This window comes from Callospermophilus lateralis, chromosome 8, assembly GCF_048772815.1.
Source record: "Callospermophilus lateralis isolate mCalLat2 chromosome 8, mCalLat2.hap1, whole genome shotgun sequence".
Classification (NCBI taxonomy): Eukaryota; Metazoa; Chordata; class Mammalia; order Rodentia; family Sciuridae; genus Callospermophilus; species Callospermophilus lateralis.
The window spans coordinates 62,118,423-62,135,402 of record NC_135312.1 but is presented as its reverse complement, the minus strand read 5'-3'; the positions used below and the strand labels follow the sequence as shown (position 1 = coordinate 62,135,402).

General features: G+C 34.4%; 1 protein-coding gene across 3 annotated transcripts in view; it reads right to left on the bottom strand.

The window, feature by feature from the left end:
- Nucleotides 1-11,363: 11,363 nt before the first annotated feature.
- The window catches only part of Cfap299 (cilia and flagella associated protein 299), a 577,718-nt gene continuing 572,101 nt past the window's right edge, over nt 11,364-16,980 (bottom strand). For 2 of the 3 annotated variants that reach the window (XM_076865075.1, XM_076865076.1), the window contains one exon: nt 11,413-11,508. In XM_076865075.1, coding sequence (XP_076721190.1) covers nt 11,413-11,508 — 96 coding nt within the window. Of the gene's footprint in view, nt 11,509-16,980 lie in introns of all 3 variants that reach the window. The other variant, XM_076865077.1, reaches the window with a different exon arrangement.

Here is a 16,980-nt window from a genome sequence, read left to right as displayed (position 1 = left end):
CTATAGGTTTAATGCAATGCTAATCAAAATCTCAAAGACATTTCTTGTAGAAATAGATAAAGCAATCAAGAAATTCATCTGGAAAAATAAAAGACCCAGAATAGCAAAAGCAATTCTAAGCAGGAAGAGTGAAACAGGCGGTATATCGATACCAGACTTCAAACTATACTACAGAACAATAGTAACAAAAACAGCATGGTACTGGTACCAAAACAGGCGGATGGACCAATGGTACAGAATAGAGGACACAGAGATCAATCCACAAAATCACAACTATCTTATATTTGACAAAGTTGCTAAAAGCATGCAATGGAGAAAGGATAGCATCTTCAACAAATGGTGCTGGGAAAACTGGAAATCCATATGCAACAAAATGAATCTTAATCCCTTTCTCTCGCCATGCACAAAAGTTAACTCAAAATGGATCAAAGGAACCTGATATCAAAACAGAGACGCTGCATCTGATAGAAGAAAAAGTTGTGGGGTCGGGCTCCAATTTCCTTAAAGTTGACTTCTTACACAAGTTTTGCTGGGCTTCTAGAGGCTGAAATACACCAAGAAGAAATTGCTGTGTTTATGTTCATTGGTGGTCCTCCTAACTAATACAAAATTCTATATTACTGTGCCTGTATAACTTACAATTTATAATCTTCGAGGAGACTGGTTATAAATGTTATGACACTAGGAAGATGCAGCTCTTCCTAGCTCTTCAGACATGTTTTAAAACAGTAAATTTAGGAGACTCTACAGGAAACCTCAGTTAAGTAAAGACTGACAAAGTAGGTTGAGAAAACTAATTTGTCGTAGTATCAAAAGCAAACTTGAAAACTTAAGAAAGATCTGGAGGTGATTTATACACCCACTATTATAGGCTGATCTATACTGGAATTCTGAACTGGTTACAATTCTGCCAACCAGGAATTTTGGGCAGTGTCAGTAGATATTTGTTTGCTGCTGGTAGTTAAAGACTGGAGATACTGCTGAATATCCTACAATACACAGGATGTCCTTCCTGTACAACAAAGGATTATCCAGCCCAAAATGTCAATTATGTGATGTTGAGGAAATCTGGTCTATACTAACCACACAGCTGGACAAGAGTCTCTCTGTCTTTCCCTCCTTTCCCCCCTTCTTCATTTTAAAAACAATATTATCTTTTGTCCAAATAAAGTATTTCTTGAAATGTAAAGGATACCTAGCTGTTCTGGAGTCTTGCTTCCCATTACCATTTGAGATGGACCCTAATTCTTAAGCATATCTGAAGAATGCAATTTAAAAAGTGTTGCTCTTGGACATGTGTAGCACCATTCTACCCCTCCCCCTAAAATAATGACAAGAGGAGGAGGGGTTCCTTGTCAAGGTACATTTACCTTAGGAGGTCCAATATTCTTGGCCAGTGATGGAAATAACCTGGATTAAAGTGCTTGATAGGAATACGATTTTCCTTATATCTATCATGGGCAGAGGAGAAAGTCCTACCTCAGCTAAGAAGAGTTGCAGTAATATAAATGATTTCTAAGGACAGTTGAAAAACAGCTGTGGTTGAGGAATAGATATGAATAGAGAATTCAAGGAATCCAAGGGAAGAGGAATGGGAACAATGGAAATTTCACCAGCTTCTCTGGTAGCACACAAAATGTCTATCTAGATAGAATTTATTTCAGACCTAATTTATTTAAGAAGCTAAAATTGATTGAATATATACTATATGGAAGATATTATTCTAAATGCTTACCATGATTGCCTATTGAATATTTATATTCTATTGTGGAATTTAAAAATGTTAAGGAAAATATAAAAACACCAATATAAAAACATCATTGCGTGAATGGTAATAAACTGCAATAAACATGATCTTGCCAGAAAAGATATCAAAACCTACTAAAAGGAAAAAAAGATTAAAGCACTTGGTGGTGACTGAGCAATAAACAATGATAAAGACACTGGAAATAAACTAAGGAAAAGGACACATGATAAATATGAGATTGCCAATGAAGAAAAAGTGTGTAGTTTGAAAAGTGACTTGGGAAAAAATGAATAGCTATTTGTGAAAAAATATATGAAATCTCTGCACCATTCCTCATATGAAAATAAATCACAAATGGATAAAAATATACTTACGCAAATCATAACAAAAATACCAAAGAATGTTAAAAGTTATCATTTTGGACTGAAATACAAACACTGTTATAAAAGTACAAAGTACAATTGAATCTGAGAAAGCAGGACAGGTTTGGGGTGAAGTCAGACCTCCAGGGCTCACACTGGAGCAGGTACCCTGAGACTGTTGCCTAAAATGCTGTGCTTTGAGTACCTCATTCACCTCCTCTGATTCTTGGCATGGGAGGATGAGGACTCTGCTTTCAATTTCCTAGTTTTCAACTGTTTGGATGATTTGCCATGAGAATATAAAAGCAATTTTGGTTAAAAAGAAAATAAATTACTTGATAAAATTAAAATTGAAGAATAGAAATTCACAGCATAAAAAGATAAAAGGATGGAGGTGACATATAAGCACCTTAAAACTAGATCCAAGTAAAACTACCATAAATATTGCTACAAAATGGATTTTAAATTTCAATAGAAGATATACTAAAATAACAAAAACCCAGAACTATATCTCTAGATTAAGTTAATAAATGCTTAAAAAAATGGGAGGAACAATAAGATAAGTAATCACTTAGCAGAAAAATAAAGACAGAAATAAAGTAGGTTAGTATTTTAAATGTCAGGGGATGGGGAAAAATTGAAATTTTAAAAATGGGAAACTTAAGGTTCTTTTTATTTAGTGGAAATGCAATCCATGCTGCAAATGTTCACTATGAATAACAAAAGAAGAGCTTAAAAATTGATCAAGCAAAAATTGTTATGCTTACCAGGATTTTATTTATTTATTTATTTTGCTGTGCTGGGGATTAAACCCTGGGTTAGGCAAGTGCTTTACCACTGAGCTAAACCCCAGCCCTTACTAGGACTAATAAAGACTGTTTTGTAGAAAATTTTTCCATATACCTAGTAACCTTTGATTGGACAAAATATGTGCATAGATATATGTATATGTAAGTGTATGTGTATGTATGTATATATATATATTCATAAAAGAATATACAAAAGGACTTGGATAATGTACTAATAATGTTTAAACACATTAAAATATACACTATTCAGTTTTCTTTCAACCATCTGTGAATTTTTAAATTAAAAATTAAAATCTAGTTGTATATTAAGTTACAAAGAAAATATCAATAAATTCCCACAATTAGAAAGTGTAAATACCAGACCATTTGACTACAATGCAATAAAACTAGAAATGATGTGCATTTGATTAGATAAAACAAATTAGGATTCTTTGAAAATTAAAAAAAAACCCTACAACAGAAATCTTAGGCTAGGTAAACAGAAATCTACAGGTATGGAAAGTTTATAAGATAGAAAAAATGAGAACAATAATTCCCAAAATTTGTTGATTGCAAACAAAGCTGTTTTTGAAAGGAAAGATTTGTGTTAAATGGTTTTATTATTTTAAAAAGGTGAAATGAAAATAATGACTAATCTCAACTCAAAGAATTTGGATAAAATAACAAAACACACCCCCCAAAAAAAGAAATGAAGAAAGACATGATGAGGAATAAAAATAGGAATACATTTTTAAAAAATCAAATCACAATTGAAAAATGCAATAGTAAACCCTTTAAAGCCAAATCTCTTATAAGTAAATTATGACAGAGGATACAACACAAATTTTAAAAAGAGGAATTAGAAGGGCTGGGATTGTGGCACAGCGGTAGAGCGCTTACCTAGCATGTGCAGGGCGCTGGGTTGAATCCTCAGCCACATAAAATAAAATAAAGTTATTGTTTCCAACTAAAAAGAGGAATTAGAAAACTGATCACAAAAAGTATAGACAAAATACATTACAAAATATATTATGTACTATTTTATGAAATATGTTAGAAAATTTCTATGAAGTAGATTATTTTTCTGATAAAAATTAATTAAAAGCATGGATTTCTTTCAAACAACAAGTAAAAGTTTTTCTTTGAAAAGCTTTGTAGCAATATGGCTTTACTGTTGAGAATTATGTCAAACTTAAAAAAAATAGATAATTCGAATTCTACATAAAACTTCTGGGATATGGAAAAAGCCAATTAATATTAATTTTTCTAAAGAAATTTGTTAAATATAGCATTTGAAAAGCTATATACTTTAAGAGAAGGAAAAGACAAGTCACCTATTGGGGAACATGTTTGTAAAACACATATTTGTTTAAAACAATTATATTGAAAATATACAAAGCATCTTTTAAAACTCAAAAACAAATAACCCAATTAAAGTAGGTGAAAGATATAAACAGATCTCTCACCAAGAAAGATTTACAGATAGCAAATAAGCCTAGGCAAACATGCTCAACATCATATGTCTTTAGTACATTGCAAAATAAAACAACAGTGAGATATCACTACCCACTTATTTGGAGGGCTCAAATTCAAAACACCGATAACACTAAATGCTGACAAGAATGTGGAGCAAAAGGAACTCACATTCTTTACTGGTGGGATCAGGAAATGGTACAATCACTTTCTGAGACAGTTTGGTACTTTCTTAGCATATGATCCAGTAAGCATGATTCTTGCTATTTACCCAAACAAGTTGAAAATTTATGTCCTCACAAAATCCCGTACATGAATGGTTAGAGCAATTATATTCATAATGATCAAACTTGGAAACAACCAGGATGTCCTTTAGTAAGTAAATGGTAAACAGATCATCTAATCCATACAAAAATATTATTAAGTGATTAAAGAAAAAAGAGATGAGTTATCAGGCCTTGAAACATCAGGGAGCAAACTTAAGTGCATTGGTAAGTGAAAGTAGTCAGTCTGCAGAGGCCATGGACTGTATAATTTTAACCATCTTATATTCTGAAAAAGGCAAAACTACAGTCAATAAAAAAGATCAGTGGTTGCCAGAGGCTTAAGTAGATAGAGGGGTTGGAATGAGTAGGCAAGCAAAGAATTTTTAGGGCAGTAAAACTATTGAGCTGATAGTTTAATAGTGAATTACAAAACAGTACTAATTTGCTAAAATCCATAGAACTGAATAACACAGAGTTATCTCTAATGTAAACTATGAACTTCAGTTAATAATTTTTCAATATTGGTTCATCAATTTTATCAAATATACCACATTAATGTTAGATGTTAACAATAGAGGAATCAGTGGGAGAAGAGGTATATGGGAGCTCTCTGCTCTAAAAAATGAAGTTTATATAAAATGACTGAAATTCAATATTCAAAATCTAGTGTCAAAATTTTATTGGCAAAGAAGAAGGAGGAGGAGGAGGAGGAGAAGGAGGAGGAGGAAGAGGAGGGGAGGAGAAGGAGGAAGAGGAGAAGGAGGAGGAGGAGGAGGAGGGGGAGGAGAAGGAGGAGGACGAGGAGGAGGAGGAGGAGAAAAAACTACATATGTAGAAAGTACTCCCATAAATAGAATTTCAAAAATCTCAAATCATTGATGAGCAACCCATGTGATAAATTTTTGAAGAAATCATTTAAGAAGAATTGTTACTTGAAATTCATACCTGAATTCAAATACATAGAATATCATATAGCTTAATTTTATTTATAATAGCTTCAATTCATTGGCACAACTTCATTTGGAGGAAAACATGGACGTTTTGCTCAAAATAAATGAAACAGAAGTATATTTTCCCCCAAATAAAAATATTAATATTAAATCAAGACTCAGTATCATAGTTAATGGTATTTTGCAAGGTGTGATGCACAATATTGATTTCGAGAGATTTTACAGAGGCTATTCTTGGGTGTCACCCCAACTAATAAAAATCCCTTGAAAACAGGCCTAGAAACACCACCCCCTGAGACATGAAGATCAGCCTTCAGGTATTATGTCTACCATCTGCCTCTGACCATTGTTGATTGATCCAGGAATGGCTATTTAACTACAGTGTAGGCAATCAGATTTTCTCTCTTGAGAATTTGAAATGTGGGATTGAGGGAGAAACCACAGAGTAGTTGGAGGTCAGTTACTTGGCAGCACTTGACAGAGAGGCTTCCAGAATTCTTCTGTATTCTTTCCTTCTCAAGTCTCAGTTATCAGCTCTTTGGATTGCAGTACATTCCTCTTTCTGCTTAAATATGTGATTTTTTTTTCTTGGCAGATACTTTAAAAAGACTAGCACTCCACAGAGCATACTTTGGGAAATACTTTCTTGGTGGTATTCCCAACAACCAGCATCATCATCATGATTGAATATGGTTTTGCAAAGTCTTGGATAATGTAATAAGATATGGAAATCAGGCATAAACAGAGAAAAGGGGGAGTAAAAAATTGTCACCATGTACAATGTATATTTATAAAATCTTAGGGTGTCATCTGGAATCCTTTGAATCTATGGTTTGGTAATGAGGACAAGTACAATATAATATTCAAATTCAACTATTATAATATATGATGTACAACACTCTTTTTACAGCTGTAATTGGGGTGGGGGATGGAATTTACTTCATCATAGCAGCAGCAACAGCCAATAGCAATAAAAACACAAGAGTGCTTAGCTTTTATAAAATTATGAGCTGGTGAATTTATTGAAGGAATTATTTATTCATTATTGTGCCCTAGGAAGAGTAACTCACTCATGATGGATTCCCCATAAATAAGTAGATATTTGCTTTTAATTTCCTTGGGATTAAAATAATCAATAGCTAGTATCTATTATTTAAATCATATTATTCTGGAAGATGTGATGCCATTGAAGAGGCTAGTCATATATCAGGTGATTTTTACCATACACTTGCTCTTAGAAAGTTGTATTATAAACAAGACACAAAAAGAGACACCTTATCTAGTCACATTACCTTTATTCTATTGTCACCACCAGTGAAAAGAGGAAGAAAGAGTTGCTGCTTCAGAGATGTGGGGCCCGAGCCAGGCATCTTCTTTCAGCCCTCCCCTGTACCACTTCCAAGCTCCATTGTTTTGTGACAGAATCGCCCACATTTCTGAAGATGCCTATTCATTCACAAGGTTATCGGGACTGCTGTAATTATGGAAAATATAATTCCAGTCCAAAATAGCATAGCCTAACCATATTAGATTTTAAATTTTAGTGGGGGCTGGCCTCCTGTTTGAAGTGTCTGTTCTCTGGGATTCAGGATAAAGAAGGGGGAGTGAGGAAGAAAATTAGAGGAGAGGGAGGAGAGAGACACAGAGACAGAGAATATGAAACTCTAGAACAATTGAAACCATATTTTCTATCACAAGACAAGGTCTGGAGAAACACAGATGCTGGTTTGTTGAAAGAAAATGATGGCAGAGAAGAACTGAGTAGTGAGTTAGAAATGGATTTCTGAGGTTGTTCAAGTTTTTCTTATATTATTCCTGGATACAGACCTATTCCTTTCTTTTTGTTCTGGGAGACATTCTTATGTTCTTAGGATAGAGATTCACACTAGCTTTCTGTCTCACCTAACCAGAATCCTGAGTAATATACCTAAACTACCACTTGGAGGAAATTATACTTAACTTGCAAGACTGTTCTCTTCAGCTGAGTCTATAATTAGTTTAGAAAAACAGCAAGGAGAAATCATAGAAGTTTTGGATTTTGAAGGGATCTTTAGGAGCCAAAGTCTGGAGAGATAAAGTGATTTGGACGGTTACCAACTTCAGTTTGCCAAATAGTCTGGTTCTCAATGCTCTTTACTGCATTGCCCTGTTTCTTGTTTCATTTCCCTTTAGTTGGCTAGCTCAGTTTTGGTCTTGTGTCTTTGGCCCACTATTCTTTTTGCTAATTTTCACATATCCCCTCTCCTGAGCCCTGCATTCCACCACCAGCCTCAAGTAAATTACTTTCTTCTTTTACCTGTACTCTCAGGTAACAGTTCGCTAATTGATATCTCTGCTTTATTGGAAGGAAGTCATTTTAATGAACTTCTATGAAGGGGATTTCCAAGTCTCAGTAGTTTCATTAGTGTGACCTTAGAACTGTGACAACAGGGCAAGGCAAAACTTGAGCAATATGCTCAACACAATAAGATGTCATTTAAATATTCATAAGAGTTGTGGACCTACAGATAAAAAGAATGTGAAAGCAATTCAGAATTAGTATGAAGCTGTGCATAGAGTCACTGAGTATCATTCACCCTGTGTAGATGCTGCAAACTGAAGTTAGATAAGAAAATTAGAATCTGAAACTTGAATCCAGGGTATCTGGACAGCAAGCCAATTCCAATTTTAGAGGCATGATGTTAGAATCCTCCAAGGTCTAGATTTGGATTAGCGTTGACTGAGATGGTATAATCATAAGAAAATGTCCTGGTTGTTACTAGTCCACATCCCATATTAAAGACTGAATTGTGTCCAACCAAATTCATATTTTGAAGCATGTGGGTTCATATGTTGGACATAGGACCTTTAAACAGAAATTAAGTGAAAATTATGATGGGCCCTAATTCAATCTGACTGATTTTCTGTGCACAGAGACTCTGGTACATGCATGCATAGAGAAAAAAACCATGAGGACACAGTGAGAAGGTGCAAGACAAGGAGAGAAGCCCCAGAAGAACCCAAACTTGCCAACATCTTGATAGAGTTTCAGCCTCCAGAATGATGAGACATTTCTGTTGTTAAAGCCACCCTGTCTGTAGTATTTACTATGTAGCTCAAACTGACTAATGCATCCCATAATCCAACTCAAATCTCCAATCAGCATTTACTCTTAGTAAGTACAGTTCAGAAGATAAAATTTCACTGGTGGTGATATAATTTTTTTTTTAGTGTTTCAAATCTTGGCATTAAATATAGGAATAATCTAAGAATATATTAAGCATTTTAAATATTACAAATGCCTATTTTAAAATAGTTATGTTTAAGAGAAGCTGGTGGGCTAGGATTTTGGCTCAGTGGCAGAGCTCTTGTCTTGCACACATGAGGTACTGGGTTCGATCCTCAGCACCACATAAAAATAAACAAATAAATTTAAAAAAAGAGAAGCTGGTATATTTATATCAATTATATAGTCTAATAGATTCCAATAGATAAGCACTGATGTATTATTAGAGTCTACAGAATCTATAGAATATTCTATAGAATTTATAGAATATGGAATCTGTAGAAACTATAGACTCTAATAGGTAAGCATTGATATATTATTTAAAATGTGATAATTTGAATTCACTCAGACATGATTTTAAGTTGAAATTTTGTAAATTTACAAACCAGAAATCTAGTCAAATCTATAAATAAATACAATAAATAAATACATTGTGCTTAAAATAAAAGGAATTAGGGTTCTGAATTTCTAAATTTAATAATTAAAATATTTATTTTATTATAAAACAATCTCAGGCTTAGAAGTTGCAATTATAACACAAAGACCTTTTTTCCTTGAGTTGTTTATAAATAATCAGCTGATATGATACCCTTTGACTCTTAGATGCTTTGGAATAATTCCTCTAATCAACAACATTCTGTTTTATAATCACAACATAATCACCAAAATCATAAAGTAAACATTTTTGCTTTACTACCATCTAATCTTCAGAAACCATTTGATTTTTACCAGTTGTCCCCAAATGCCCTTTGCAGGATATGGATTCAACTTGGAATTACGTGCTATAATTGGTTGTCATCTGTCTATTCTTTGGTCTGGATGGTCTCTCAGTCTTTCAATTTCATCATTTTGACACTTTTAAAGATTACAGACCAGTTATTTTGTATAATGTCCCTGGATTTGGGTTTGTCTGATTTCATTTGATTATATTCAGAGCCTTATGCAACTTTGCTGTGTTTCTCCTTTGCATGAGAGAAGCCTTGCTAGTCCAACTTAAGATGTGATATTTGACTAATATTGATTCAGTCATAAGTCTTATTTGGTAGGGCACAGATTCAGTTTGCCTCATTACTGACAATATTCTTCATCACTTCCTGTAAGTGGTATTTGCTAGCCATTTCTCTTGATCCCTTTAGAATCAATAAGTGTTTGTGGAGAGGTAAATATCCACTTCCTCATCAATGTTGTATTTATTCATGTGTATGCATAAGTATGGATTCTGGATTCCTATTTGGTTCTTGCTGTTATTGTTGCTTTGATGCCCACTATCCCTGATTTGGCCAGTGGGAACTCCTCCAAACTGGGTTCTGTGTCCTTTTAATAAATCTTCCTTATTTGATGAGTACTTCTTTGCTTTCTGGAAAAGTCTGTTCCAGACTCTTGAATTTTCTCTTCCATGAACCTGGAATCAGTTGTTTTCCCAAGGATCCTGCTTATTTTTAATGGAAAATGCTTCTGAGAAACTAAGACACTGATCCTGGGGTGTTGCTGCTGCTGTGCTCTCTTAGTGGGGCATGATAACATACAGGTGAGGTGTGCACATGCACACACACAATCTGTTGTATATATTGAAAACTATGTGATCAAACACATGGGATTGCAATTTAGCTGCACTCCATTCAGCCTGCTTGGGATCTGACATCTTGTGCCATTCCACAGCTTCCCCCATGGACACACCCTTCTCACCTCATTTGAAAGGACACTTTGTCTGGGACTCTCACATCGCAGCACACCAAACAGACTCCCACTTTATTTAGCCCCATCTAATTGTCTCAGGAATAAGCTGTTTAGAAATGAAAGAGAACTGAATGGCAAGAAGATCCAAATATTAATTTTAATTAAAAAGTGGCCTCTGCAAGTATCTTTTCTGCACAAAAGCTATGTGAAAGGCACATTAGGAAAACATGTTCATTTCCATTGTGATGCTGTCATTTCTCTAAAATCCTCTGGTTTCCTTTAGATTTCATCTCCTCAGCTTCATTGTCCTGGGATTCATGTTGTCCAAGCACATAAACATATTAAACACTTTCATTCATTTTATGATCATGTCACGGAATATTTCAGATTTTATTTGCTCATTCAGCACTTGCATTAGTGCAGCATTTCCTAGACCGGTTCTCCTACTTGAAATCCCTTATCACTAGCCATTGATTTGGGGAGACAGCACTGCCAGCAGTGCCACACGGCATCATGTTTGGTCTACTAGATTTGGCAATAATGGGACCTGGAACATTTTTGTTTTGGAAAATTTGAGCTACACAATATGTCACCAATTAATGTATCTTTGAAGTGGCAACAAGATTTTCTTTCATGAACTGTTGCAATCCGCCTCAGTGTTCAAGGGGGAAAAAAAGAAAGAAAAGGAAAAACCCTAAATCACATCAAGAGGCTATCTGTACAATACAAAGACAGGCAAGATGACAGTTTTCTAATTTCTATATTAACTTTTATTATTCTAAGGATCAGGATCAAGAATCATTTATCTGATTGTAATTTGCTTCTGATTACAGGATCAGTTTAAATTTACCAAACAATTAGGAAACCACCTAAGAAGTTGGTGCTTAAGTCTTCCTTCTGGAAATGTGGTCGAAAATGATTGCTTGTATGTAGAGATCTGTCTGGATGGGGATTCTAGTGGAGTTGTCACCTGGTTGAGCCTAAAATACATAACAAATTACACTGTTAGTTCAATAAATAAAATAAGTGGCATTAAGTGAATCGTCTTTTTGCTTCAATATTGCAGAAGACAGAACTAAAAAGGCTGTTTCCATGGAGACAGTTCCATGTTTCCTCCCCTGACTCTTTCTCAAGAGCAGTGATGATTCCTACTAGGAGCTTTGTGGTCCAGGGTTGTGACATTACCAAGAATACCTGGATCAGAGCAGTGTCTCAGGCTCACAATGGCCTAGATTCTGTTGAACCCCGTGAGTTATTAACTCTGCAGAAATTCTAGTGATGGGTTTTACAAATATATGATTTCAGGACTATAATCCAAAAACAATGCTATCTTAACCTCCATTTTGTCAAATAAAAATCTCTTAAATGTGGAATGGTAGACCTGTCCATGGTGAGTTTCATGAAAAACTGCTTTCTTATCTTAAAAACCATTTATCTGCTTCCCTCCCCTATTCAAATTGTAATCTACAAAAAAAAGTTTGGTCTCTTTATCTTTATTGGCATTGTCAATCATATTTACAATATAATTAGCTCCTAGGGAGCTCCTATGGAAATAACTATTTGGTGATGTGATATTGATAAAGGAAAGAGAGAAGTGTAGGTGAAATTAATTCTTACAGAGGGAAAAAATCCTTTAAAAGAGTTGCATGATACGATAATTGGAAAAATACAAGCCATTGAGCCTTTTGTGAATTTAATAATGAAAATATCATGCTATTTGTTGTCTCTTCTATTGTAGAAATAAATGGTAGGAAACTTAGAACTGGAGCTAGAGAGAAACCTTGGTATTGTTTTTCCCACATAATTTTTAATTTCTTATACCAGTTGAAAAATTATATTTTGGAAATTTTGAACTACACAATGTGTAACTCAAAACAATTAAACAATCATGAAAACTATAGTCATTAAAATGGGTACAACAAAAAGAACGAGTTTCTTGACTCACTCACCCAATCTGATGCTATTCATTGGACCAAATGTATTGCCATGTGGCACTGCTGGCAGTGCTGTCTCCCCAGATCAATGGATAGTGACAAGAGATTTCAAGTAGGAGAATGGGCATAGGAAATGCTGCACTAATGCAAGTGCTGAATGAGCAAATAAAATCTGAAATATTTTGTGAAATGATCATAAAATGAATGAAAGTGTTTAATATGTTTATGTGCCTGGACAACATGAATCCCATGACAATGAGACTGAGGAGATGATTCATTTCTTGTGTTAATTTATAAGTTTTTTAAAAATTATCATGTCAGTATTTCAATACAAGTGATGTCCTCATACTTCTTCAATTTTTGAATTTTCAAGCTTTATTACAGTTCTTTCACTTGTACAAAACTGATAATAGTAAAAACAATATTATATTCTTTTCTAAGATGTAAATTAATTCTGCCAAGTGAAATGCAATTAACTATTGCCCTTTATAAGGACCTGTTTTGCAACTATTTTACTTCAATTTTCCTTATCCCTTATATGTACATGTTTTCTACTCTTTGAATATTCTCCTTTGAACTGGTTGTAATATCTTCTGGTTCCTTCTATGATTAATTAAATGAATTTTTTAATATGTTCATGTTATATCTGTAGAAGAGTTACAATTATGCTGTTTTTAGAAAATGATCTTGTACTTGGAGTGTCTCCTGCTGATGCCTAGTGGGTTCCTCTAATAGCTAGTATTCCTGTGGTAGTGTAACGAGGTACCTCACCGGCCTCTTCCACCATGGCATGTCTTTTCTGAACCTCCAGAGGTAAATTTTCAGTAGCAATGGAGTGTAAACTTTGCTGATCCTCTATTCCTTTCTATTTTTTTCCTGATATTTTTGTGTTTTGATTTTGTCTTTTAAACTTTTACAATTGATAAGTTATTCCCCACTAGTAACAGCAGTGATTCCGAATTTGGTTTTATGGTCTAATTTTTTGATTTCTGTAAATGGATAATAGAGATTTATTCTCTGTTGGAAGACAGAAAATAAATAATCTAGTTTTTTAGTATTTTATTTTCATTATTTGTATACTTATATATTTTAAACATAAATTAAAAATACTGTGCCTATTGGAAAAAAATATAACTGTTTGACATATGGACTGGTGATTCTGTGTATGTGTTTGTTTTTGACCTATTTATTTTATTATAAAACAATCTCAGGCTTAGAAGTTGCAATTATAACACAAAGACCTTCTTTCCTTGAGTTGTTTATAAATAATCAGCTGACACGATACCCTTTGACTCTTAGATGCTTTGGAATAATTCATTGTAATTGTAGTATGACTGAATGAACTGATGAGAAAAATCTTGTGGTTATTTGCCTAGAATAACATTGATGTTATTTTCCTGTTCTGTTTTTGGATATATAAGAACAACTTTTCTCAATACTACAACCCATAGAAATCTAATAGATTCTACTTAAAAATGTATATATGTATATATATCTTTATTTTACTCATTTATATGCAGTGCTGAGAATTAAACCCAGTGTTTCACACATGCTAGGCAAGTGTTCTACCATTGAGCTCAATCCCAGCCCTGGATTCTACTTTTATAAACTAAAAGGAACCATTTAAAAATGGTTCTCATTTATTCTCATAAATTATTCTCATTTATCCCTCTAAGAGCCAGAAATGCTTAGTAAGTCTCCTTACCCTCAATGGCCATTTAGTAATTTGCATAAATTCAGTAAGAAGCTATCATCCTTTTTGCCAGAATGTAATTGTACATGCTTAGAATACTTAATATTATGGGGCTGGGGATGTAGCTCAATGGTAGAACACTTGCCTCGCATGCACAAGGACCTGGGCTCGATCCCTACCACCATTAACACAAAATAACAACAATAATATTTTAAAAGCCCACTAAGAACTTATAAGATAAGTGGTCAGAAGGAAGTAACAATTACAGAATAAAAATACAATATGCTCACATTCATAGGAAAGAAATGTTCATTTCCAATAACAATAAAAAATGCAAATAAAATGACTCCAAATAAATTTGGACTGCAAAATTAATAGTTTTAAAAGGATGTAAAATAAATAGAGCATGATGAATAGGGAGTCTTAAACAGTTCAGGGATAACTGTAAGTTGATATGGTCTAATTATAACACAATTTGACAGCATCTTTCTAAAGCTTTAAAGTATACATTCTTTTTATATTTTTCTTTTAATTTATTTTTTTGTTGTAGTTGGACACAATACCTTTATTTTATATATTTAGTTTTTATGTGGTGCTGAGGATTGAACTTAGGGCCTCACATGTGCTAGGTGAGTGCTCTACAGCTGAGCCACAACTGCAGCCCTCCCAAAGTATACATTATTTAACTAAACAATTTCCATGCTATAATTCTGTCTTAAGGAGGGTTGAGCAGAAATTTGGTTGTAGAGACTTGTTAGTTAAACTTGGTTGTAGAGGATCGCTTGTTAGTTGATGGAAAACGGAAACCAATCTTAATGTTCATAAATAGGACATTCTTATGTAAAATTATGACTAATGCATAGAACCAAATGTGTTACCTATACTGTTTGACAATTTGCTGTTTTTCACTTAATAATGTATCTTGAACATCTATCTATTCCCAGTAGTACATCAATGACAGTAATTAGAGCTTTGATGTTTTCAACTACTACATCCTAAGATAGGAATTTGAAGATACAGAAAAGAAGAAGATATACTGAATCTCAAAGGTAGAGCTCAGAAACCACTGAAATGTAAAAATATCTATGAAAGGCTGCAACTCCTGAGTGAACTAGCCCACACCCTTGGTCCGTGCCCTTGATCCTTACCTGCAAGGGGCAGCACCTTCTAAATATTAACACCCCACACCAATGGATTTCTGTTTCTCCTTCTAAAGGCAGCCCACATTCTCCATTGAATGTGCCTCTGCTTTCCTTAACAGAAATATGTCCATGTCTCTGACTGGCACATACTGAAATTCCTCTCTGTCAGATACCAAGAACCCTACCTGTCTGTGTTGAGTTTCCCCTTCCCTCTGGGAACTCCTTCAACCCTTCCTCTGAGACATTTCTTCCCCTATTACAATACTATAAAATTTCCTTTTGTGGATGTATCATAATTTAGTTAACCACTGCCCAATCATGGACATATATATTCAGTTTTTAACTTTTGCAGTGAAAAAATATTATCCTTCTAGAACTTCCATGTTTATAATGTAATGCACCATCAGGAGGCAACATTCATCCATTAAGCACTTAACTCAGTAGTAGCAGGAATTTACACATGCTCACTTAATCTTAATAGATTTTAATTTTTTTACAGATAAGAAAACTGAGGTAAAGAAGTACACAACAGGGTTAAATAATTTTCTCCAATTACAGAGCTGGAAAAAAGCCTCTGAAACTCTAATTTGTTTTAAATTTTGCCCTCTCTAAAGATTTTTCCCTGCCTGAGCCCTAGTGGCATCCCTGAGCCCCTTCCAAGATGTCCTGGAGTTCTTCCAGCCTTTTCAGCTACTCCCAGGTATTGGAGGGAATGGGACTGATTAAGGGACTTAGGCAGGGTTCGAGTATCCTAAAATATTATTCTATTACTCTGTATTCAGCCATATCTGCTTGTGTGTATGTGTGTTTCAGATAAATCTATGGAACTTGTCAGGTTTTAAAGTAAATTTTGTTTCCCAAATGGTTAAGAACCTATCCTTTGGAGCAATCTCATGTACTTGAGAGGTAGCTTTTTGAGCTACCAAGTTGAGGCTGCCAATTCTTAGTTTCATTTGTTATTAGCCAGCAGCGACAGCTTAGATGTTGTCAAAATAAGGTTTTTCTTCCTCGCCAATGGCCTCAAACACGCTTCATGCTGTTGTATTACATATTCTAATAAACTTCAACATCTCTAATCGTGCTTTGGGATTTTAATGCCTTGGAAATTGTAAGCATTTCCCAGGGTGAATGGTTGAGAAGGAGTCATGGGAGCTGACTACTTGTTCAGTCCCAGAATTCATGCTCTCTTTTTGAATTAGAAATATCCTTAACTGAGGCCTTGCATCTGCAAGAACTGTGCGTGGCTCATGTGTTTCCTGGTGTCTGCTTCTTTCTGGTGCCAGGCTTTGTGATCATGGGGGAAACATTTATTTTGTTTGTACTCCATCATTTTATCTACCAGGAAGCTGACTTTCCACTCTTTTCCACATTCCTTTGCTGTTGGTAATACATTTTGTGAAAAAGTGAGCAAACCCCTCCCTCCTCATTTCCCTGGGTCACGTTTTTCCTCCTACTTATGGCATTGTGTTTGATTAGGCTATCTTTATAATCAGAAGCTGAAACAGTAATTTTTCTTTGTCATGTATATCATATGGCATATGTATGACTCACAGTAAGGGTTATCATGAATACTCTTACTACTAAACATTAAAATATAGGTAATAATTCAAAATCATATATTTAATCTTTTTCTTTTCTGCAGCTCACTTTTCTTATGCTATACTTCATACATAAGTTCATACA